Source organism: Octodon degus, unplaced genomic scaffold (assembly GCF_000260255.1).
Source record: "Octodon degus isolate 3935 unplaced genomic scaffold, OctDeg1.0 scaffold00153, whole genome shotgun sequence".
In the NCBI taxonomy this organism is placed as follows: Eukaryota; Metazoa; Chordata; class Mammalia; order Rodentia; family Octodontidae; genus Octodon; species Octodon degus.
Window position 1 is genome coordinate 2366724 of NW_004524729.1, and position 23208 is coordinate 2389931.

At 57.1% G+C, this 23208-nt stretch overlaps 1 protein-coding gene across 2 annotated transcripts in view; it reads left to right on the top strand.

The window, feature by feature from the left end:
- Positions 1-6528: 6528 nt before the first annotated feature.
- Fbln1 (fibulin 1) overlaps positions 6529-23208 on the top strand; it is a 62574-nt gene continuing 45894 nt past the window's right edge. The window contains exons 1-2 of one of the 2 annotated variants that reach the window (XM_023702547.1): positions 6529-6693; positions 17129-17234. In XM_023702547.1, the coding sequence (XP_023558315.1) occupies positions 6621-6693; positions 17129-17234 (179 nt within the window). In that variant the 5' untranslated portion in view covers positions 6529-6620. The remainder of the gene's footprint in view (positions 6694-17128; positions 17235-23208) is intronic. The other variant, XM_023702546.1, reaches the window with a different exon arrangement.

Genomic DNA, 23208 nt, shown 5'->3' on the forward strand with positions numbered 1-23208 from the left:
AGGGTCCTTCTCTGGTCTCTAACAATCTCAGCAACAATGAGGGCTCTTAGTAGCAGGGTAGAGAAACCCACTCTGGATAGGCAGCCTCCTGAGAGACTCAGAAGACATGTGAATCTGTCCCCAAACCAAAAGAAGCCCAACCAGAAGGACTCGGCCACGGCACGCTTTTGCTTTCTGTCATCACTACACAAGTGCCAGGGCGCTCATTTTTCTGAAGCTCCCTTTCGGTTCCACCTAACTGTGCTCCCTCGCCCTTCCAAAGCCCCAGGGTCTCCTGGGCTTCACTGATCTCTGGGCCTTTGCCCTCCTGAGCACAAAGCTGAGCACGGCCCCTCAGGAGTTAAGTTTTAACCTAAAATAAAAGGTAATTATTATCTTGGCCTCCCAGGCTGGTGTCCGTGAAGGTTCTAAAAACACCGGGATGTGTGTCCTTCCCCTCCTGCTTTCTTTTCTGGGTGCAGCGCTAACTCACAGCGTCCCGGGCACGGACAGGAAGACCTTCACTCCTGCTTCCCACTGTCTGCATTTCGCAGGCCACCTTGACACAGCACCGGGGAGAGCACAAATCTTACCTTCTCACAGCTCTGAGGGCCTGAAGTCCAAGGCCGAGGCGTCCTCGGCGGGGTTCACTCCGGGTTTGCTCCTAAGTGCTCACTCTGTGGTACGTGGATGCCAACTTCTCCCCGCGTCCCTACACAGTCCCCCTCTGCGTGTGCCCGTATCCCCCTTTTTCTAAGGGCAGCAGCCGCATCGGGTCAGGGTCGACGCTAACATAGCTACCTCTTTAAAGCCCCTGTCGCCAGCTATCTCTCATTCAGGCAGACTGGGCTGGGGCAGCATGTTCAGGCTGTGATGCTGATGAGGGCTGGCACTGTGCCGGGCAGGCACCGAGGGGTAAGAAGTGGCTCGGGATCCGCTGGGCCAGGCCTGCACCCTGGCCCTGGGCCGCGTGGGGCTGGCAGGCTTCCTGATGCTCCCGCCTCCCTTGCTGTGATTTGGGGGCACCTTCCTCATGGGATGGCACGATCAGAGGCCCGGCATAGGGCGACTCACAACCTCAGATGGAAGTTGTAGGCACAGTTAGTGAGAGGAGGGATTTAAAGCAGGACACAGAACTTATAGGATTATTTTATAATATTCACCCACAGGGGGCCAGGGAGATGGCTCAGTGTTGAATAAGCGCTTCCCTGGCAAGCGCAAGGGCCTGAGTTCAATCCCTGGTTCCGCCAAAATAAATAAATAAATAAATAAATATAAAAATAAATAAATAAATATAAAAATATAAAAATATAATATTCACCCGCAAAGTCAAACGCAGAAGAGTCCAAGAGATCTGTCCACTCACTAGAGACCCGAGGAATCCGGCTGAGGGCCTGGACCCCACGGCAGTGTCCTGTGTGAGTCCAGCTGGAGGCCTAGAGCCCTCGGCAATGTCTCATGCAAGTTTGTACCAAGAATCTGCGCTGGGCAGCCTGAAGGTCAGTGGTGGAAGCTAGCAAGTCTGCACCAGCAGAATGAAGGATCTGTGCCAGCACAGGAGCCAAGGTGTCTGCACGGGAGCCAGGAAGTGATGTGCGGAGTAAAGCCTAGGGCTCCCCTGGAAGAACCGCAGCCATCCTCAGCGACAGCGAGGGCCTGCTTCCTCTGACCATAACAGCCGAGTTCGTATAGGAAAGCCAGCATGTCAAGCTCCTCCAGGAGAATCCACAGCGCACCATCTGCCCTTCCAGTTCTCTTATGCTGTTGGCGACAACCCTCAGGTGGGCCTTCTGCCCCCGGCACCATGCTGACGTGGGACAGCTGGGTGCCACAAGTTGCCCATCAGTCAGTCCACCATAGAAGCTTAAGGTGGCCTGGGTCAGGGAACTGAGCATGCAGCTGGCTCTTGCCAAGCACCTAAGCTTACTTCAAACCCCTGGGACAGGTACCACCATCCACAGGCCACCCAGCCTGGGGTGGCTCTGGCAACCTCGCAAACCCTTGTCTGGCCACCTCTGTCCCCAGCCCAAGCTGAGCCCAACACCCCTCCTCTGCATGTGGACATTGCCTGCCGTGCCATATCTTCAACCAACACTGAGGCCCTGAACCTGCTTCATTTCTCCCCATCCTGAGGATGGTTTTGGTGCCCGTGTTGGGTCCCCTCCTCCAGGAAGCCCTCTGACTACTTCCTGCTGTTTTCTCAGCCCCCAGAGTGCCCCCTTGTCACCAGATGTCATGGGGTTATCCCTGGATGTGGAGGATTGCTGTGAAGGAAAAGAGCACGTTGGAGATGCCCTGAGTGGGCAGAGCAGTCACCCCTACCGTTTACTGGAACAAGGAACATGGCCTAACGGGCACCACTGTGTGGAGTACACATGCCAAGTGGGCGCTTGGGGTGAGAGCAGCTGCGGAGGCTCAAGAGAGCCGGCTGGGTGGTCTGGAACCATGTGCAGGTGGGACAGGCATGGGGGAGGGCCACAGAGGCCGGGTGGTGGTGGCGATGTCACCCCTGGCCCCCGCAGGAAGTGTGGCTGGTTGCTAGGAACTACCTTGCTCATCTGAGCTCTCATGCAGGAAGTGTGTGCCCAGGACACAGGCACACTTGGTCCCTGTCCTCAGGAACGGGCAATTAACACACGAGTAAACACATGAAGAATCACATGGTGGGGGAGCAGTGTTGTGCGGGGTGCATGGCAGGGAATGTGGCCAGCGTGGTGTGCAGGAAACACCGTCTCAGAGGGGCTTGGGTTGAGACTGGAAGGACAGGAAGGAGCCACTGCTCAGGTGGACATCACGGGGCCTAGAAGAAGGCTCCAGCATTTGGGACCATCCAGTAGAGAGGTAGAGAGGTGGGGACTGGGGCGCTTTGGGGCCCGCAAAGGCCGGGGGCAGTGGACACTGAGCAGGAAGTGAGGGGCTCGAGGGGGCGCTGCACCTGGAGGAGTGGCCAGGGCCCGGGGGGCCTGCTGCTCTCAGCCCTGCAGGTAGGGAACCCAGAGGCCGGCAGTGCCAGGCCATCCCTCTCCTAACTTGGGGAGATGCAGCCCAGAGGGCCCGCGGGGAGCCTCAAAACAGAGCTGCTGGCCACCAGGAAGGAGTGCTCTGCAGCCTGCCTCCTCCAGCGAGGAGAAAGCTGGACCCACTGACCCTGTGGGCTGTAATAAATGACTTCCTGCTCAGGGCAGCTCCCGAGGGGGTGTGTGATCTCACCCAGGACCCGGGAGGGGGTGGGGGCTGCCCCTCCTGATCCCCTGCAGGGAGCTGCTCTGGACACCAGTCTCCCACCCCCCAGCTGTGAGCTAATGTGCGACCCGCGGGTCTTTTTCCTCTTATGTAAAGACCCAGAAGGAAAAACGATCAGTTTAGTGCCAGAAACAACTCCGTCTCTCCCGATAACATGCTTCACTTTCTTTGGTTAGAAAATGGGAATGGCAGCAGCGATCATAATTTGATTGCGTGCTTTGGTTGCCAGGAAAGCCAGGGTCACGCTCAGGTGCTGTAATCATATCACCCCAGGTTTCTGGCGCAACTATTCCCATCTCAATTGCTCCCAGAAAATACTTGAAGACATTTTTAAGAAATTAAAAGCAAGCATTTCAGTTATCAAGCACAATGTCCACTTCCATTCTTTTCTTCTACCCCTTAACCGAGTGAATGTCACTGTCACTTGGAATTGCACACTCACACTTGGTTTGGTTTTCTGTTTTCACACGATGTTAGTTCACCAATACTGGTGCCCTCGCCGGCCCTTTCACAGCAGTGCAGCGTGCCCTCAAATCACTGCACCGCGGTGTTCCGTGAGCAGGTCAGTCCTGGACGTTACACCGCACTCTAGATTTTCTCTCGTGGAAATTCTGCTGTGATAATACATGAGTAAAAGTTATGAGACGAGTTACACAGAGAGAAATACAAATGGCGCAGGGCTCAGGAGGAATGTTCCATCATCACTGATGATTAAGGACATATACCGAAGCAAGACAGTGCTCCTCCCACCCGTGGAAATGGCCCGCGCTAAGCAATGTCACCCAGCGCTCCTGGAATTTGAATTCAGCTATTTCTAGCTGCGGCAATTCCTCATTCGGGGCATCCGTGTAGGAGTGATGACATAAGACTGGGCCACAGGGGCACACAACTCCCACGGCACTGGGATTTCTAACTGTGCAAAATGGAAGCAACCGCAGAGTCCACGAGACCGTGGCTAAATAGGTCCCCACGCAACCTTCACAAGGCCCACTCACGGGGTGCACACAGGAGCTCTCGTGAGACCAGATGCTTCGTGGGACGCAGAAGCTCAGATACAAAGCAGCTGTCCGATAATTCGGGGGCTAGGGGTCACAGGAAGTAGCCTCAACCCCCAGGACTGTCTGTCTCTCATCCTGAGACTCCTGGCCCACATACAAGAGACAGATACAAGCGCCCATCACGGTGCCTGCACACATGACAGGCTGCTTGACTCAGGGAACTCAGGGCTTGGGGATGTGGTCTGAGTAACAGAGAGAGATCTCGAAGCCAGAGCACTCGGGGGCGACACTGCAGGGGCAGCGCCAGTGCCATGGTAAACTCGGAGTTTACTTAAGGAGTCAGAGGTAAGGGTAAGTTTTGAAAGGCAAAACAAGGAGGATTGCACACGTAATTAGAGTCAATAATCCCTGGCAACAAGGATCAGGGACAAGAGAGGGACAGGCCTGGTTGTAGGTGTCCGTGTGGAAGGATTTTCTTTTGGAGCAGATGGCCTCTGGGCAAGGCCGTGATGGGCGTGGTGGCCTGTGACAGTTACTGGCGTCTCGCAGGCAGTAGAGGGAGGTCTCAGGAGGGAGGTCCCCTCCTTCACACCCTCCCAGTTGCATCTGTTGTTCTTCCTGGCTCTGACACGAGTGGCTCCATTTGGATCCTGATGGCTATCCCAGGGAATTTACCATGTTTAGGGCAAACTTGTACGAGGGAGGTGTAACTTTAGCCCTCACGGTTGCTTGCTGAAAACAGACACAACCAAGATATGTGGGGACAGAGAGGCCAGGACTCTGCACACATTGGGCACACTGGACCAGAATGTAGCGCACACAGAGCCGCGTGGCTTACCTTCCCTGACACCCGGCATAGTTCACCTGAGAGTCTCAGGCCTCTGATCTATTCCTGGGGATCTGAGATGGAGGCCCACCCAGAGCCAGAAAAGGGGGCCTACTGTCGGCCTGGAAGGTGGGGTCTGAGGTCTCCCCCAAATCAGGCTGGTCCACCCCCTACATTTTGCAGATAGGAAAACTAAGGCCCAGGAAGGGACCTGTCACGGCTGGGCAGAGAGTGAGGAGGTCAGGGCACAGTCATCCCCACTACAGTGGCTAACAGTGAGCAAACGACAGCACTCCTTTAGGGGACCCTGCCCCTGCCACATTTGTTATGGGAGCCTCCCAGGTTCACGGCCATGTGCAGCCCCCACCTTTGGCTCCCCCTGCAGGGAGACAAGAGGAGCAGGAGGGGAGGCCACTTCTGCCCCCTGCCTGGCCAGCCTGCTTGCTGGGAGGCAGCAGCCAGCCTGCCCTTTTCAGCAGCTCCACTGGGCTCTCAGCAAACCCAGCCTAGGAGGCATCTTGTGGGGGAAACGGGCATCTCATCTCTTGGACTTAAATTTGACATCCACTCAGCAGTGGACAGCTGGGCACAGGGACACACCTACAGTCCCAGCTACACAGGAGGCTGAGGCAGGAAGACTGCTCAAGCGCATGTGTTTGAGGCTAGCTGGGGCAACAGAGAGATTCCATCTCTAAAGAGGCAAGGGAGGAGAAACGGGCACACTGTATAGGCGAATAGCTTGATATATTTAAACAAGTTGAAGCCATCCTTGGAATAAGTGGTGGGTTCCGATTCTTTCAGAGCCCATGCTGGGCCCCTTGGGCGCTGTGACCACCACGGCCACTGGGAACACAGTGTCTTTGTATTTCTGTAGGCACGGTTCTAGGAGCGGAACCGCGTTCTCACGACCCCTTCATTTGAGGAAATGGAGTTTCCTACGGCCTGTCCCTGGGATCCCCGTATCTCTGCACTGAGTGTTTTGAGGTCTTGTGTTTTATACGAATGAATCTCCATGGTTTCCCAGACTTCTCGGTGCTCCAGGCCAACTACAACCTACACTCCCCCTGCGACCTCGAGAAGCAAAGCTCTATTTTAGGCCTGGGCTTCCGAGTGCCTATGGTGTTGGGGTGTCATTTGGGCCGTTGCTGGCGCCCCATCCCAGGTGGGAAGGCCCGTATCAGCACGGAGCTGCCCAGCCTGTCCACGTGCACACCAAGGGTCCGGGCCTGGCCCGCGGGGACCCCGATGGGGACTGGCAAGGCAAGGCTTTTTCTCGGCCCGGGTCTTCGGTCCAACCGCAACACGGGCCATGGAGAGATCAGGTTTCGAGGGCACCGGAGCCAGGCCCGAAGGCGCCCCCTTCCGCAGCCCTGCAGAGAGTGCGCGGCGCCCCACCGGGCCAGGGCGGAGGGCGGGTCTGGGGCGGAGGGTGGAAGTTGGAGGCCCCGCCCCGCCGCGCCCCCAGGGCGGGATACTTGAACCGCGCGGCCCGGCCCAGCGGTGCTGCCGACCTCGGCCAAGCACAGCTCGGGACCAGCGCCTTTGTCCCTGCCGTTGTTGCCTCCGCCGGCCCCATGGAGCACGTGAGTCCGGTCCTGCTGTCGCCGCTGCTGCTGCTCAGCAGTCTGTCGCTGCTGGTGGCCCAAGGTAGGGCACTCCCTGCCCGCAAGGGGTTCTGAACAGCAGGGAGGCCGGGCGACGTCCCCTCCCTTTTCCTGGATCCACCGCGATGCAGTGGGAACCCCGCTCCCCAAACCCATCCTCCAGGGGGCCTCCGCTCCGCCCTGCGCCCACCCCGGTGCGGATGCGGACCCCTGGGTGAGGCAGGCGGAGTGCCCCACACTGGACGCCTCCGAGTCTGACCGACCCCACGTGGGCGCGTTGTACCCATTTTGCTGAGGTGCAAGCTGAGGGGAGAGAGCCCAGTCGTCGGGAATCAGGGTGATGTTCGAGGGGTGCAGTAGGCTGTGGGGACCTAGCCACTTCTGTGTCTGCCGGGCTCCGTGTGCAGCAGGGAAGGGAAGAGACCACTTCCAAGTCCACCATCCCATGGCAAGGGGGATGGGGTTCTCTAGCAGATCTACAAGCCAGAGCCCCTCCCCAGCTAAAGGGAGCCCCCAGAGAGTGCCCACCCAGGCTGCGCCCTGCTCCGCCCGAGGCCAGGGTCACAGTGGGTGGGGCAGTCCAGCAGGACATCTGACCTCTCTGCTGACCCCAGGCTTCTCGGGCCCTAAGCCAGGCCTGACCCTCGGGAATCTTTCTCCAGGGTTCTGAGGTGAGACCACCCCTGACTCTCAGATTCTTTATCCCAGGCTCAGTCTGGTTTTCTTTGACTGCTCTGACCACCCCCTCCTCTGTGTGGTCAAGAGGTCAGGTGTCCCAGCCAAGGCCTGCAGGGCTTTAAGGAGAGGCCCTGCAGAGACTGATTACTCCTTCCTGCAGTCTTCTCAAGCTCCACCCCCAAGGAGCTGGGGACTTCATGCCCTGGCTCCCTCCGGGGTGCGTCCTGGGTATTAGGAGACACACAGGACTCAATGTGGGCCCCCACAGGCCGTGCCAGTCCCTGCAAGCTCATGAGGTGGTGCCTAGGCCAGAGTTGGCACGGGCTAGGGTGGACAACATTCCAGACAGGCAGGAGCAGTAAAAACTAGAGAGGCCTTGAGCTGGGGGGACAGGGACAAGGACAGGCCAGACTCCTGCTGGAAACGGAAGGGGCCTTGGAGACCCTGCCTTATGCAGGAAATGGAGATCCAGGGAGAAGGTGTAGCTGGGCTCCAGGCAGCCCAAGAACCTCCAGCCCCCCACTTATTTCCTGGCCAGAGTTGGAGGAAAGTTATTCCTGTGCTATTTGGCTTTGCCTGGGCAGGCAGCTCCAGACTCCCCGGCCTGGAGTGGCGGACAACAGAGCTGGAAGGTTTGCAAAGCCCCTTTCCTGCCCTCTGCAGCCTGCAGCCTTCTAAGGCTGAGGCTTTCACTGCCCCCACATCCATGAGAACTGTGGTCCTCGAGGGAGCTGCAGTTTTCAGCAGCCGCAGAAAGGCAGTGGAGAGGGGGCCTCTTTGGCCGATCTGCCAGAACTCATGTGGGCACAGGCCGCGTGGCAGTGACTGTCTGTCTTGTGTCTGTGGATCCTGCTGGGCTTTGGTGAGGGTGGGAGGGAGAGAGAAGGCTGGTGTTGGAAAGATGGTCGTGTTTCTCCAGGACTTTCTTGGCTGCTGGCTCTGTGCGGGCAGTTTCCCACTGATTAGGAGAAAGCTGTTCCGGAGGGAGAACAAAGGCAGAGAGGACTTGGCTTAGGAACATGTGGCCTGGGCCCCTCCTGCAAGTTTCTCAGCTGGGAGGTGGGGCCGGGAGCAGGAGGAAGGAGGGGCACCCTGGGGGTGCTGTGGGGCCTGCCCTGGGTGTTCCCCAGTCTGCAGCTGCAGGCCGCTTATCCTTCCCCTGCGGGGCTTGGAGCTGAAGTTGGGGTGCAGGTTGCTGGATCAGCAGGGTGCACAACCCCTAGGTAGTGGAAACCAGTTCTCCAGCCCTCCTCCTACAAAAAGCCCTCAGGAGGGGTTTGCTTGGCTGCAAAATGGGGATAACAAAAGCCTGCTTATTGGTCACCTTGAGGGTTCTGCTGGCTCCCACAAGCTGCGGTGGTAGCTTGTTCTAGCTGTTACTTGTGTTGTCCCCTTTCCTGCAGAGGACAGTGTGATCTCCACAACTGCTTTGGAGGAAGAGTCTGCTATCTATCCTTGTTTTGAAACAGTGTTTTGCTGGGTAGTGTAGGTTGGAATGAACTCACTAGAGGCCTTGGATTGGTAGCAGTCCTTCTGCCTTGGCCTCCCAAGTGCTCTGATTACAGGCTCATGCCGTGCATGCTAATAGTGAATTTTTCAGCCTCGGGCTCTGAAGGAGGCCCTGAAGGACCACACCAACTCATTCATTCATTCACTCATTCATGCATTTATTCAGTACCTATCCCGTGGGAAGGAGAAAATCTCAGCCCTTTTTCTCCCTGCAGCTCCCCCACCTCCCCTATCAGACCATAACAATTTGATGAATCCGTGTTGGGCCCCTAAGGCTTCTGGCCAGCAGTGGCCACACAACCAAGCAGGGTGGGAGGGGTCACCTACGACTCTGACTTCCCAGGATCAGAGACCTTTAGGCTGGAGGGCGGCTCCAGGGGAGGTTGAGGCAGAGGCAAGAGGGAGCTGGGTCCAACCTGGGGACCAGGTCTGAAGGGCTAGGAGACAAGGCATGGGTCCCAGTTGTGACAGTGACCTGTGAGACAGTGGCCCAGCCCTGTATTCTTTCTGCGTGGGCTTCCCCCAGTGGGTTGCGGGAGGCTCCTGGGTCATTGTGATGTGCCCGTATCTCCCCAAGTCCGTGCTTGTGGTACGTAGCGGTCATGCTCCTTTGGGCAGTGGGTGCAGGGCAGGATGCCCCTTCCCGCCTTCCATTCCTTTCATCTCTTGCTCCCCTTTGCTTTGGCAGAAGCTCTGTCTCCCTGCTTCCTATGATCTATCGTTTTGTTCTTCATACCTTGGGTTTCTCTTAGAAGAGAATCTGTGGGATCTTTAAGGTTTGTGTCCAACTTACTTAGCTTAACGTTATTGTCTCAAAGCCCCTCCGCTTTCCTACAGGCGCCTCAGATTTGCCTTTCTCTATAGCAGAGTAGCGCTCTATGCTGCATGTAGATATCTCTATGGAAATCAGTATGGACTGTGCTCAGGAAAGAAAAGCAGTTCCGTTCTGCTGGGGTAATTATTGCCACCTCCCTGTCCAGGAGGAGGAACCCAGGCTCCTCTCAGTAGCCCCAAGAAGAAGGTAGCCCAGTATTTTGCTTGAATCTCTTGCCTGCTGCCCTGTGCCACCTGTGGGCACCAGGACCCTCACCCCACAGCCATCCCGTTGTCAGCCCAGGCCTCCTACACCCGTGGGAACCTCTGTGGCCTGCACTAAAGGCCTAGTGCTAACTGTCGTTGTCCTCTTTGCCCAGGGTGACAGAGAGGCAGGGAGTGTCCAGGCCCACAGCTGCCTGAGCCACACCAGGGTACAGCGGCATGCTGCTGACTGGGCCCCTGCAGGCTGTAGGACTGGAAGCCTCAGGGCTCTCAAGTTAGCTGCAGGGGAGATGTGGTTTCCTCCAGAGCTTTCTGGAGAGGAAGGGCTGAGCTTGTAGCTCCTCTGCAGGGCTGCAGGGCCCCAGGCCACTTCCTGGATCTCGGTCTACCTGGGGAGCTGCTGGACTCACGTGATGCCATCTGTTCATTCATTCACAGACACTGAGTCTGTCAGGCAGCAGGGGGAGAGTGGAGTGGGCCTCGGCCTGTCCCGTTCTGCTGGTCCTAGGAGGAGGGGTAGTCATTTGTACCCCATGCTGGGGAGTTCAGGGAAGGAAGAAATCATGTAGGCTGGGAAACAGACCTGCCCCAGCGGTGTATGTGTTCATGCCTGTAGCTAGGGAGGACTCCTGGGAGGAAGGGGCTGTTGAACTGGTGTTGCAGGTATGCCCTGGCCTCAAGAGAGGAGGGGACCCAGGACATCTGGTCCACTGACCCTTAGCTTTCCAGAACCAGGTGTAGAGGATGCTTGCCTGGTGCCAGAGAGGGAAGAGAACCCAGGGAAGTAGGTCCCTGAAGCCCAGGGCTGCTCAAAGCAGAGTGTTGCTGCTGAGACGTCTGGGGTGAGGCAGCCCCTCTGTGTGCCTTCTTCCCTTTCTCTCCTTCCCTCTGGTTCTCCACTCCAGGTCCTTGTGGTCTCCTCATCGGGTGTTGGGGACGTGCTTGGGAATGGCATGTGACAGGTACAAGGGCACAGGAACCTTGTGCTTGGATGGGCCTGGAGCCCTAAGAGCACATGTTGGCCAGGTGACCTTGAAGAGGGCCCATGGGTTGGTCCTCATGCTGGTCCTGCCAGGGTTGCAGAGGCTTGACCCTACTGGGCTTCCAGCTGCCCAGGGCAGAGCCTGGTCGGTGGGCTGACCTCTGGCTCTGTTAGGTTGGATGTTGAGGGCCAGGTCCCCATGGTGGGTGTCTTAGTGTACGTCTCAGGTTCCCTGTCTCTGCCTAGACCCCATGGTGTCTCTTCCCGAGCTGCTGCAGCATTAGCAAAGTGGGGAGCTGATGGGCTCAGGAAGCAGCCCCCAGGATTTCATCACATTCTCAAGAACCTGGGACCTCACCCCATGAGGCTTCAGGATGGCCAGGAGAAACCGAGGACACCGAGGCCAGCTTCTGGTCATAGTCCTTGCTCAGGGAGCGTTCTCAGTTTCTACACTGCTAAGGGAGAGTTAAGAACAGACACATCCAGCCCGCCACTCTGGGATTGTCACCATCTCATAGATGCGACGGACCTTGTAATGACCCAAGTTACGGGCAGGACACTGTCTCAGAATAAAAGAGCATTTGACAGGGACTCTGGCCAGCTCTGTGGAAAGCCCCCTGGGTCTCCTCTCCTTCTGTGGGGACTGAGTGAAAGTTTTGTCACCCCAGCGCCTGTTCATAGGGCATGGCCTGATCAAAAGCCCTCCATCCAGCTTGCAGATATGGAAACCACGGCCTAGTCTTGGTCAAGTGGGAGAGCTCGGGCTGCTGGAGCTGGGACCAGACTCGGGGGCTGGGAGCCACAGAGGCCTTTGGCCTCTGGATTCCAGTGGCTCAGAGGCCCCTTGGCAATGTGACCAGGCATTGTCCACAGCACCTCAGATGGACCAGCAGCCTGGCATTCTAGAAATTTTCACCTGAAGAGTGGGCAGAACCTTCCTGCTGCCAGCTCGGCAATTTGTAGTCTTGGAACGATCTGGTGTTTATGTCCCACTGTGCTCCTCCTATTCCACTGCCTGCTGGCTTGGCACTGCCATCACGGGCACCATCTGTGGGCGGCACCAAGACCTTCAGGAGGGCTGCAGTCACCTGGAGGAAACCTAGCATTAGCTGCAGTCTCTGGTGACAGGTGGTGTCTGTGAATGGAGCCTCTGCCCCACCTACACACCAGGTGTTCTGGACAGGTGTGGCCCCATCCACAAAAGTGTGCTGGTGGGCCAGGCGTGACACAGGAGGGTACCTTCTCTGTCTCCTTTGGAGGATTCTGTTCTTTCACTTTCCCTGGTGCCCTTGTTCATCTTCCCAGATGCACATAGCCGTACCCCAGTGCATTGTATTCCATCGGAAGTCAGGCCATGAGGGCAAGTGAGGGCTGGTGGAAGGTGCCACAAGATTGGGGTCAGGCTGTGCTTTGCTTCGCTCTTTGTGCTAGGGCTTGAACCTGCAGCTTTCACACCGAGCTCAATTCTTTGTTTGGTTGGGTTTTTTGTATTTTAGGGAAGAGTCTACAGGGTGTGCAGGGTGTCACTACTAGATCAGACTCGTAGTGATCCGCCTGTCTACAGCCTCCCAAGAGCTGGGATTTCAGGTGCGCACCACCACGCCCGGTCTCAATTGCTGTCTCAGAGTGCCCCAGGGACTGAACCCCTGGCCCCTGCACCTGCTTGCAAGCACTTTAATCCTCTGAGCTATTTGGCCAGCCATTGTGTTTTTGTGTTTTGAGATATGGTCTTGTTGAGCTAGCCAGACCAGGCTCAGACTTGCACGTTCCTGCCTCAGCCTCCCAGAGTGCTGGGATTTCAGCTGCTTACCATGGCCATGCCCAATGAACTCAGCCCCTGTGTTGCCTTCCCTCTGTGGACATTTAATCGAAGTATAATTATACTTTGTAAGAGTTTATTCTTGGCTTGTACTGAATGCTTTGCATTAGGGATCTTATTCCACAGAGAGATGGGCCCTCGCTGGTCCCTGTGAACCGGGGCACCAGAACTGCCTTCCTCACCTTGTTGGATTTTTGGCTTCAAAGGATCCAGATTTTTGTGGTGGGGACACAAACTTCACATCATCAAAGCAGGCCGGTTCCTTGCCGCCCACCCACTATCAGGTAGGTGCCTTACCAGCACGCTGGGGACAGACCTCCCAGGAGCACATTTGAGCCTTTATAAACTTTTGCAGTCACCTGTATGCAGCCTGCAAAGTTAAGTGACTTCGTTAGGGAGCGACGTCACTTCCTGCTTGGAGTCCCACAGCTGGCATTAAAACCTTTGCAGGGGCTGTGGCTATCGCTCGGCCTGGCAAGCGCAAGGGCCTGAGTTAGATTCTCTACCAAAAACAAACCACAACGCTGGCAGAAAAAAAGCAAGTGGCCTGGCAGCCAGAGGGTTCTGCCCAACCCCTCCCCAGCCTCTGCTGTCTGAGTCTGACCTGGGCGTGGGGCGGGGTGCGCCTTTTGGTCCTGGGCCACCAAACCTTCCTGACCTTATTCGATTTTGTTCCATTTTGAGACAGGGTCTCCCTATGTAGTCCAGGCTGGGCTAACTCGCTGCCCAGCCCAGGCTGGCCTTGAACTCAGGATGGTCCTCCTGACTCAGCTTCTTGAGTGCTGGGATTATAGGCGTGTGCCGCCACACCCCAGTCATTTGATTTTCATATCCAGAGTCAAGCTTGTTTATTTAAAAGGGAGACATAGCTGAAAACAGCAGTTTCCCCTTTTAACTGCTGTGTCCACAGGGTGGGTGTGGCGTTGGCTTCCAGGCTTCTGGCCCGGCCGTGTCTCACGAAAATGCTCAGAAAGATGCCAGTGGCTTTATTTTCTTTGGTTAATAACAGACTTTGTCTTGCATGGGACACACACAGCTTTTAAAGACTCCACTGTCCCCGTGAACCGTGACAGGGCCTTCCCCAGGCTGTCCCCCTCGGTCCCCTAGACCTCATCTCTCTCTGCAGCTCAGTGCTCCTCAGAAGGCTTGGAGGCCACCAGGATGGAACCCACTGAGGCAGTGGGGCCTCCCCCAGGCAGAGGAAGTGGCAGTTCTGTGGTCATTTGCTGGGCGCCCACCCAGCCCCACACTTGGCCATGGTGGCCCTTGCCTAGGATTTCCCTCAGGTTACCTCCCCTTTGTGGGGGCTCCCGCAGCCCTCAGGTTCTGTGTAGCTTACACACAGAACCTGTAAGCCTGTGTGTGTATGTGTGTGTGTGAGTGTGTGTGCGCGTGCACATGCACAGGGCCAGTGAGAGCAGCAGGACACTGTCCCTCGCTGCAGAGCCACCGTGGAGATGAAGGCCAACACCAGGGACTTGGTGTGCACGGAGCTCTGGGCTGAGCTGATGCGTGCTGGTATGGGTGGGTGCAGCCCGCCAGGGGCCTGGGCTCTGTGGGTGGCCAAGTGCTTGCCACTTAGTTAAGACCCGCACTGTGAGAGAGCCCTGAATGGGAAAGGGAAGAACTGGAACAGGAGGGATCCAGACGGCCTTCCACGTGCCAGGCACACCCTGGCACCAGAGATGGGGTGGCACATACCCCGCTTCCACAAGAGGCAGCCCAGGTGAATTTGCCCTCCTGCCCGGAAGCCAGGAGCTCACCCCGGGGCTGGCCCAAGTTTGCTGCATTCTCTTTTGGACCGGTGTTCCTTGTAGGCCCCAGGGCAGATACCTGGGCCTCCAGTCTGGGTGGGCACAGCCCTGAGGCTGTGTGGTGCTGGGCAGGCTGGACACCCCGCAGGCGCAATCAGCAGTGTTTATCGAGAGCTGGACTGTGGCCCTCCCTATTCCTTTGTCCTCCTGCTTCTGGCCTAAGGAAATCCTTGTGACTTTGGCAATCCAGCTGTAAATGACAGGGTTCGACCCACAGCTATTCAGAATGAAACGTGGAGCAGGGGTGGATGGGGTAGGAGATGGTGGTGAATTTCAGGGTGGGTGCAAGGACTGAGCGAGGCATCCACAGGGCCTCTCAGGCAGGGCTGGATGCCGCAAAGAGCCACTGTGTCTCCTCCCTGTGCAGCCTGGCTGCCACCCCTGCTGGCCTTCCTGGTCTCTCTGAGGTCCATGCCCCACCGATAGGCCACCTCTGGCCCCAGACAACTGTGACTGGCTCCTCCTGAGGCCCCCAGACAGCTCCATGCCGTTCTGAACTCAGAACATCTGACTGCCCTGCTCAGAGTTAGGTTCAAAGGGCCCCAGGCTTCCAGCAGGAATCCTGCCCAAACATTTTCGGTCTTTTTTTCCACTCCCAGCAGTTCGTGCCCTGCGGGTCTGTCCTTACCTCCCTGTGCTTGTTTGTGTCTGAGGACAGCTGGAGGCTGGGCACTTCAGTTGCACTGGGGTGGTGGCCCCTCTTTCTCAGGGGGTGATAACAAGTCACCGCTGTGCATCCTTGGACACACCATCTGGGTACCATTGCCTGTGTGCTTGGCACCTTGTAAGCCTCACGCACTTTCCCAGCAGCTTTGTGGGGGTCCAACAAAAGCCCTGTTTTGCCTCCAGAGAAACTACAAGTGGCTCACAGGGATGGGTTGGCCTGGACAGAGCACTGGGCAGCTGTGAGGCTGAGCCTGTCTGGCTCCAGGGCTGATGGCTGTTCTTTGCTCTGCACTTGCTGCAGCTGGGTTTTGTGCTGAGGACAGAGGACCTGGCCCTGCTCTCAGGACCCCTGAGGCTGAGTGGGCACAACTGACCCAACAGGACCCTGGAGGTGTGGCGTCCCCATGGCAGGATGGGTGGCCAGGCTGGGGCTGGGGCTGCAGCAGGAGCCCCGAGGGCTGGGGTAAAGCAGTCCCCAGGGTACAGGGACAGCTGCGTGGCTGACAGTAGCCTTGATGTCAGGCTACTCAGCTTGGGCATGACACTGTCATCTAAGTACTAAACTACAGCAATCTCTTAACTGTCACAGAGGGTCTTGGGTTTTGTGAATAGTTAAAAAAAATAATGGAGCAAGAATACATGTGTGGAAGTAGGAATGGGAGCCTCGGAGGGCTTTTGGGATCCATGCCAGATGTTCTGACATTGTGACTAATCGATGCCACTGGGGACCAGGGAGAGGACAACAGGATTTCAAGCCAGTGGGTGGGTGGTCAGGTCACGACAGACCCAAAGTCTTTGCTGTGGCACAGCTGGCCACGCTTGACCCCACACCCCAAGAGCTTGCTGCTAACCCTGGTGATGGTGACTCGGGGTCACTCCGGAGCCCCCAGACAGAGGGACGGCTCTGGTCACCGGAGATGTGCTCAAGTCGAGACCTCTTCCCGGCCTCCTCTCTGTTTGTCTGCTCCAGGCACGTCCGCCTGGAGCCTTTCTGGAAGTTTCTCCTCCTCCTCCTCCTGAGCAGGCTCCGGTGTCCTGAGCTTGCACTGGTGGGGGTGATCATGAGGGCCAGCGGCTCCGGCAGCTCAGCCTCACCAGATGGCGGGGCTCCCTCAGGGCCACCCGGGAGCCACCTTCTGGATGGCGGGCTTCGAGCTCAGACCGAGCAGCCCCACAAGTATGCTGGGAAGTCGTCAGTGAGGCAGGGGAGTGTTTCTTAAAGCCCACTTTGTCACATCTGCTGAGAGGCCTGCGCCAACCGAGCAAAAGCTGTGGGGGCCGTGGGACGTGCCTGGGGCAGGCTGGGGGCCTGTCCCTCTCCAGGCTTGCACTTGAGGCGGTCTGGCGCTGAGGGCGAGGGCCAGCAGCTGGAGCAGGTGGCCGGCACTTCTGAGGTTAGTGCTCTCTGCCTGGCCAGCTGCATCTTCACCGACCTTGTCCGCGTCTCCCAGCGAGGGCCTGTGATGGCCGGGTAGGGACAACACCAGCCCCAGGCTCCTCTGCAAGACTGGGCTGACTGCCGCCCCTAAAGTAAGTTGGCGTGAGATTAAGAGAATGAACTTGATGCTAGCCTAGGGACAGGGGCTCTCCTGGGTGTCTCCTGAGACCTTCTTTCCGGTCTCCTATGCAGGGAGTTGGGCTCCTTGGCCCCTGCTGCTCCTCAGCTGCTGACGGTGAGGCCTCTCAGCCTAGCTGACCCTCGCCTGCCTGCTGGGCTTCTGCTGGGCTGTGCCTGTCAGAGCGGGGCTCTCAGGTCTTTCCAGCAAAGACTCAGCTGTGCGCCCCGGGTGCTTAGCTGTCGTTTGCAGAGTGACTAAAGCACGGGCTCTTGTGCCCACGGCCCCTGCCAGGTCTGATTTACTGCTCCAGTGAGGACCTAAGCAAGCAGGTGTCCTGATGGGCACGCTGGGGGTAGGGGTCTGTGCTGGGCACATGCTGAGCCCCACGTTGGCTTGTTCTCTTCCCTGTGCAGGGGAGGCAGATCTCCTCATGGAGGCCTGCTGTACAGATGGACACCAGATGGCCACTCAGCACCGGGACTGCTCGCTCCCGTATGCCACGGAATCCAAGGAATGCAGGTACGGCTATCGCTGGCCACCAACTGAGCAGTGTTCCTTTAGGGAACAGCGGGAGAGGGAGAGGCAGTGAGTCCGGCTCCTGAGGGGCTGGGCATGCCCTTGGGGAGGACCCAGCACTTCGCAGCTCCTTCCACAGGGCTGGCATGGGACTTGGCCCACCGTGCTGGCCACCCTGGGCTTGTTAGGGGTCCACCCTTGCTGGGCTGGGAGCAAGGCTGGGTCTGCAGCCCAGTGTGCCACAGCCAGGCCGGCTCCCTCCTGGGAAAGGGGTTTCCCATGGGGATGGGTGGCCAGCATCGCACGACTGCACGTGCTTCATGGGTGCTTGCGTGGGCCTCACCCTGCTCCCCTTAGGCCCTGGACATTTACGGGAGCCAGGCCCAGAACCCACATTTCCCAGGTGGCTGTTCGACTCTCACAATAGCCAAGGCCTGGATTGACTGCTTTCTCTCCATAAATTCACTCAAGCACCCTCCACACTTTGGGAAACTGTGTAGCCTGTACATGATGGAAAGAGGCCACACTGATCATTGCAAGCCAGTGTGGAGCCCCTGCTGTGCGCTGCACGTGGTGTACGTTGTCTCACCTGTAATTAATCCAGTTTTGTTTTGCTTTTTAAAAATTTTATGTATTTGTTACAGGGTCTCACTAAGCAGCTTAGACTCATAGTGATCCTCCTGTTTTAGCCTCCCCAGTGCTGGGATTACAGTTGTGTGGCACCACGCCCAGTCTCACTGGCCAGGTCGGTGTGCCTGGTAAACACGGCATACAGTACTGGGGACTGAACTTGGGTCCTTGCCAGGTAGGCCCTTAAACTGCTGAGCTATCTCTCTGACCCATTAATCTCATTTTGTAGCAGGTACTTTGGGCTTTCCCAGGTGCACGGCTGTGAAGCGGTGGCCTTGGAGTTTGAACTCATGGTTTGGCTTTTATGAGCCTTGCTGCGGTAAATCAATAAAGATCAACTTAAGTCATTTGCAGGAGAACGGATGCACCCTGAGACCGTAAGGTGAAGTGAAATAAATCAGACACGCGAGCTTAGATGGCACTTAATTTCTCTCCTTGAGAAGCCCAAACTATAAATCAGTTACAAAGCAGAATAAAAGATGGGTCATGGGAAACAGGGAACCCGACTGTTTGCAAAAGGGAAGGGGCAGGAGATGGATGGAGGGGAGCGGAGGAAGGGGATAAGCCAGGCTCGGATGAGCTACCCACGTGCACCAAGTCCGCATGGGGATTGTAGTCCTTGCACACAGCAGACACACGTGAAGTGAAACAGCGCTTGTAGCTGCCGGCCCGAGGAGCCCAAGAAAAGGCAGGGTAGGAAAGGGGCCCAGCCATCTTCGTCTGTTTCTTCTGACTCTAATCTGCATCGATGTCCTCTGCTCCCCGGTGCTGTGAGGTGCTGGGTGGCTGAGGGCCGTCGCCTCCCAAGGCAGGCTTGCGTTTGTGTTGGCATCGAGAAGCTGCTGCTGCCTGCCAGCGGAGATGGTGATGCCAGGCCTGACAGAGGAAGCTCTTGCAAAGTCAAGAGTGTTAGCAACCGGACAAAGGAAGAAAAAGTCCAAGCTAGAGGCTTGGACTGCTGAGTGGGCTGGAGGGCCACGCGGACAGGGTCAGGAAGGTCTTGCCAGCTGCGAACTTGGGAGTGTTTACCGCAGAGAAGGCAGCTCAAATAACAGATTTATTTCCTCCCAGCTGTGGAGACGGGAAGCCCATGGGCAAAGCGTCTGTGGGGCTGGCTCCTCCAGGGCCTCTTTCCATGTCACCTCTGTGTGTATCCTCTTCCCCTCCTCCTTTGAGGATAAGAGCCCAGCCTAGTGACCGCATTTTACCTTAGAGACCTCTTTAAGCTCCCCCACCCCATCAATACAGTCCCTGTGGGTTAGGACCTGTGCAGACGGCGTCTGGGCTGCCACTACGGTCACTGCTTATTGGAATCTATGACTTGACCTGCTGTGCCGGCCCTGCCCCCGGGGCACGCCGAGCCGGTGATTGAGACTGGGTATGGTGAAGTGAGCCTAATCCCAGCTCTCGGGAAGCTGTAAACAGGTGGATCACTACGAGTCCGACCTAGTATTGAGACCCTGAATACCCTGTAGACCCTTCACTAAAATAAATAAATAAGTAAATAAGAAAGAAAGAAATCTATGACTTGGAAAGTTTGACACCAGGCAGCTGAGCTCCTCTGTATACAGACAGAAAACCTGCGCCCAGCGCCTCAGCAGCCTAAGTGCTGGTTGTGAATTTGGATTTTCGTTCCTACTAAACATACTGTGACTTTCCCCACTAGTGTCTGGAGGTTTTGGAGCTGTCACGATCCCCCGGGTGCCTTTTCCTATCTGTGTCAGCAGCAGTAAATTTCAGATGCTTCGTAAGTGTGAGAAGTACCCTCTCAATGAAGGGTGTGGCATCCCCTCTCGGCTGGCAGTGGGGCTGCCCATCCAGGCTCTGTGAGGACCTCCCAGCTTATTTCTGGTGGCGGTCCCTTGTCCTGCACAACGTGGGGAAATCCTGGCTGAAGATTGTGAGTGTCCCCAAAACGTCACTGAATGTCATGACCCCACTCATGGCTCACCCACTATAAGTGGCCGGCCCTTTGATTCACTGAGGCCCACAGAGACCAGTTCATTGTCCCAGGTGGGGCACAAGGCATGTTTCCAAGGCCTCTTAGTGAGTTAGCCACTGAGGACCAGCGGCTCTAACTGGGCACTGCCCAGCGGCCTTTGTGCTGTCCCCACCTGCCCCTGCTCCCCTGCATGGGCCCCCTGTCTCTTGTTCACGAGGCAACTAAACCTCACGAGGTAAGTAGAGACCAGGAGAGATGGTACTATCTAAAAATTCAACAGGTGGGCCTGGGGTGCCAGTGCGGGGATCTCTCCCAGACCCTCTGGGAGTCCAGTCCATGAGTCCAATTTGGAGCAAGGTCCAGGATGGGAGGGAGGGACCTGCCCTTAGGACCAAGCACAGGGCTGGCCATGGGAGGGATTTCCCAGGGCCCTAGGGTCAGGGCTTTTCATGGAGGCAGAGAAGGGAGAGAGTGGACCAAACTTCAACTCTGAAATGTGAGGGTCCTCTCCTAGGAATATTGAAAAGATGCAGAAGACAGGCATTGATGACCCCTCGGCTCACCTGTCATTTTTCCGTCACTCTTCTTGCTCCAAAGCCGCATTCTGTGGGGCTTGCGGGCTTTAGGCTCTTGGTTTTCATTCATTCACCCAATCTTCATCGATCCCACTGCCATTTCAAGCTCAGGACGAGAATCAAGGCGCTAACAGGGAGTGTGAGCCCGGTGCTAGGCCATCCAGGGCAAGAGGGGAGGCTGGAAGCACCCAGGGGCTCTGAGCGCCCAGGCTGAGGTCCACTTCTTGTTGGGTGAGGGGCTGGCCCAGCTGCCTGCAGTTTGACAGTGACCCTGGGGTGGCTGGGGCATGGAGCCTCACTTTGCCATCTGAGGCCCTGTCGTGTGCTCATGGCATGAGTGTTGTGGAGGTACCAGTCTGGGTGGGCTGGGCAATCTGGGTATAAACTAGGATCTCAGCCCGGCCTTAATGGTGCCGCAGGGAACAAGAAGGATCCTGGGCTGCGCGGCCTCCTCAGAGGCTGGACTGAAGCGGCCCGGAGCCAAGACGGGCCAGGGCACGTCTGTTTGAACCTGTCTTTAAAAGGCACCTGTGTGGCAGGCGAGGGAGGGAGGTGGCAGCTGTGGGACCATTGGTTGTTCTGGCAATCGAGGGGGAGAAGCCTGTGGTTTGGAGCCAGGCGGGTGCCCAGGAAGTGGCTGTGACGGTGCCAGCTGTCCTCATGGGGAATGCAGGGCGATTCAGAGGAGCGTTGGGTGGCCCAGCTTCTGATGTGAGCAGCTGGGCAGGCAGCATGTCTGGACGAGAAGGGGTGCCAGTCTGGGGTGCAGGGAGGAGCAGAGCAGGGTTGGGGCTCCGGTGTGGGAGATTAGGCCTGGTTAGGAGTGTGGGGACAGCTGGGCCATGGGCTGGAGAGACAGCGTCAGCTCAGGTGGCACTGAAAGTCCAGAGGTGAGGTGAGACTGTAGGGTGTGCCCAGCAGCCTCACTGTGACAAGCAGGCCCCTTCCCACCTGCGGGTTCAGGAATCCATGCAGGGTAGGTTTGGGATGGGGGCAGAGGTGCAGCGACCGAATGACTGGATGACCAGCTGCCCCTCTCTTCCCCTAGAAGAGCTGCTAGAGATAGATTGTGTTTTGGCTTTCAAAATGGGTTCCCTGGAGCCTTTGTGCTTCTCAGGAACCTGGAAGGGGAGGCTGCGGCCCTGCTGTCCCCAGCACCCTCGGAGGATCAGAACCTGAATTGAGTCCGAGCTCTCTCTCGGCCATCATCATATGAGATGATGGTGCTGCACCCTGACTTTGACCCATCCCTTGCTGAGCCGCTAGTATTTCCAGGTCAGCTGTACCAATGCAGAGACCAGCTGCAGAAAAGGGTCTCAGCCTGGATGCCAGGCAGGATGGTCTAACCCCAGACACTGCTGCTGTGGGCTCGGGGACCCTTGCCACACCTGGATAGTGCAGGGCTCGGCCAGGTCAGCCAGGCAGCAGGGGGAGAGTGGGGCCCAGGGGCAGCTCCCCAGATGCCCGGTGGTGCTCCTTCCCATCCAGGGCAAAGTTTAGTGTCCGCTGTCCCACAAGGAGAGGGTAACAGTCTCCCTTCCTAGCCCCAGAACTGGCACACAGTAGTACCACACCTGATGCTTTCAAAAAATTATGATAAAAAGCAGGACGTGGTGGTGGCACCCTTGAAATCCCAGCACTCAGGAGACTGAGACAGGAGGATCACTGTGAGCTAGCCAGGGCTAAATCATGAGACCTTGTCTCAAAACAACAAGAGAATAGAGCAAGTGTGGGCACCGTGAAGTGCGCCATCCGAACCGTTTCTGAATGTTCGGCGGCCCTGAGCCCCGTCACATTGCTGTGCAGCCGTCACCACCATCCATCTTGGACCTGGCATGAGTAAAATTCTGACCCTTGCACAGAAAGTTCTGGGCCTGGGATCTAGCTTAATGGCACAAGCACCTGTCTGGCAAGCACAAGGTCCTGAGTTCGATTCCTGGTTCCAGAAAACTCCCAAACAAACAGGAATTCCCCCACCCCAAACCCCTCTCTTTCCAGCCCCTGGCAGCCCCCTCAACTCTGTTTCTGAATTCGATGGGCTTTGAGTGACCCACACGGGATGTTCCCTCTTGCAACCGGCTTGTGTCCCTCAGCATCAGGCTCCAAAGGTTTGCTTCTGTTGTCGTGTGGATCCTTGTAAGGCTGAACATCAGCCTGCTGTGTGGCTGAACCACTTTTGTTTATCTGTTCCTCCACCAGTGGACACAGGGGAGGGCCGCCCCCCCCCCCCAGTGTGAATAATGCTGCTGTCAAAACAGGTGGGCAAGCGTCTCTTTGACGCTCTGCTGAGTTCTCCCAGATGTGTGCCGTAATGGGATTGCTGGACCCTGCTGTAATTCTATTTTTATTTTTTTAGTTTTTGAGGAATCCCATGCTGTTTTCCGCAGCAGCTGCACCACTCTCCACGCCTGCCAGCACTGCACAGGGTTTCCAGGTTCCCCACGCCCGTGCCAACAGCTCCTACTCTCTCTTTGGCAGTCTTTTCATGAATGCATGCGTATCTGGCGAGGATGCAGGGCCACCGCTCAGGCAGTGTAGTGAAATGCCATCTGTAGAGCTGCCGGAAGTGTGAGTGGTGTGGTGTCACACGAGACAGACAGATGCGTACTGGGCCTTGAGGGGAGATGTGCAGACTCGGAGAAAGCCTGGGCCTGACTTCTAGCCCTGAGGCAGGGGGACAGAGTACTGAGGACAGAGGTGGCCCGGCCGGCAGCACGGGGAGGCTGGATGGGCCCTGCCCACCCTCGCGGATGGCATGGGCAGGGTGCCTCTTCCCGCACTTGCTGGCTTTGGCCTGGAGCTGGGGCTATTTTGGGTGGGGATGGAGGCA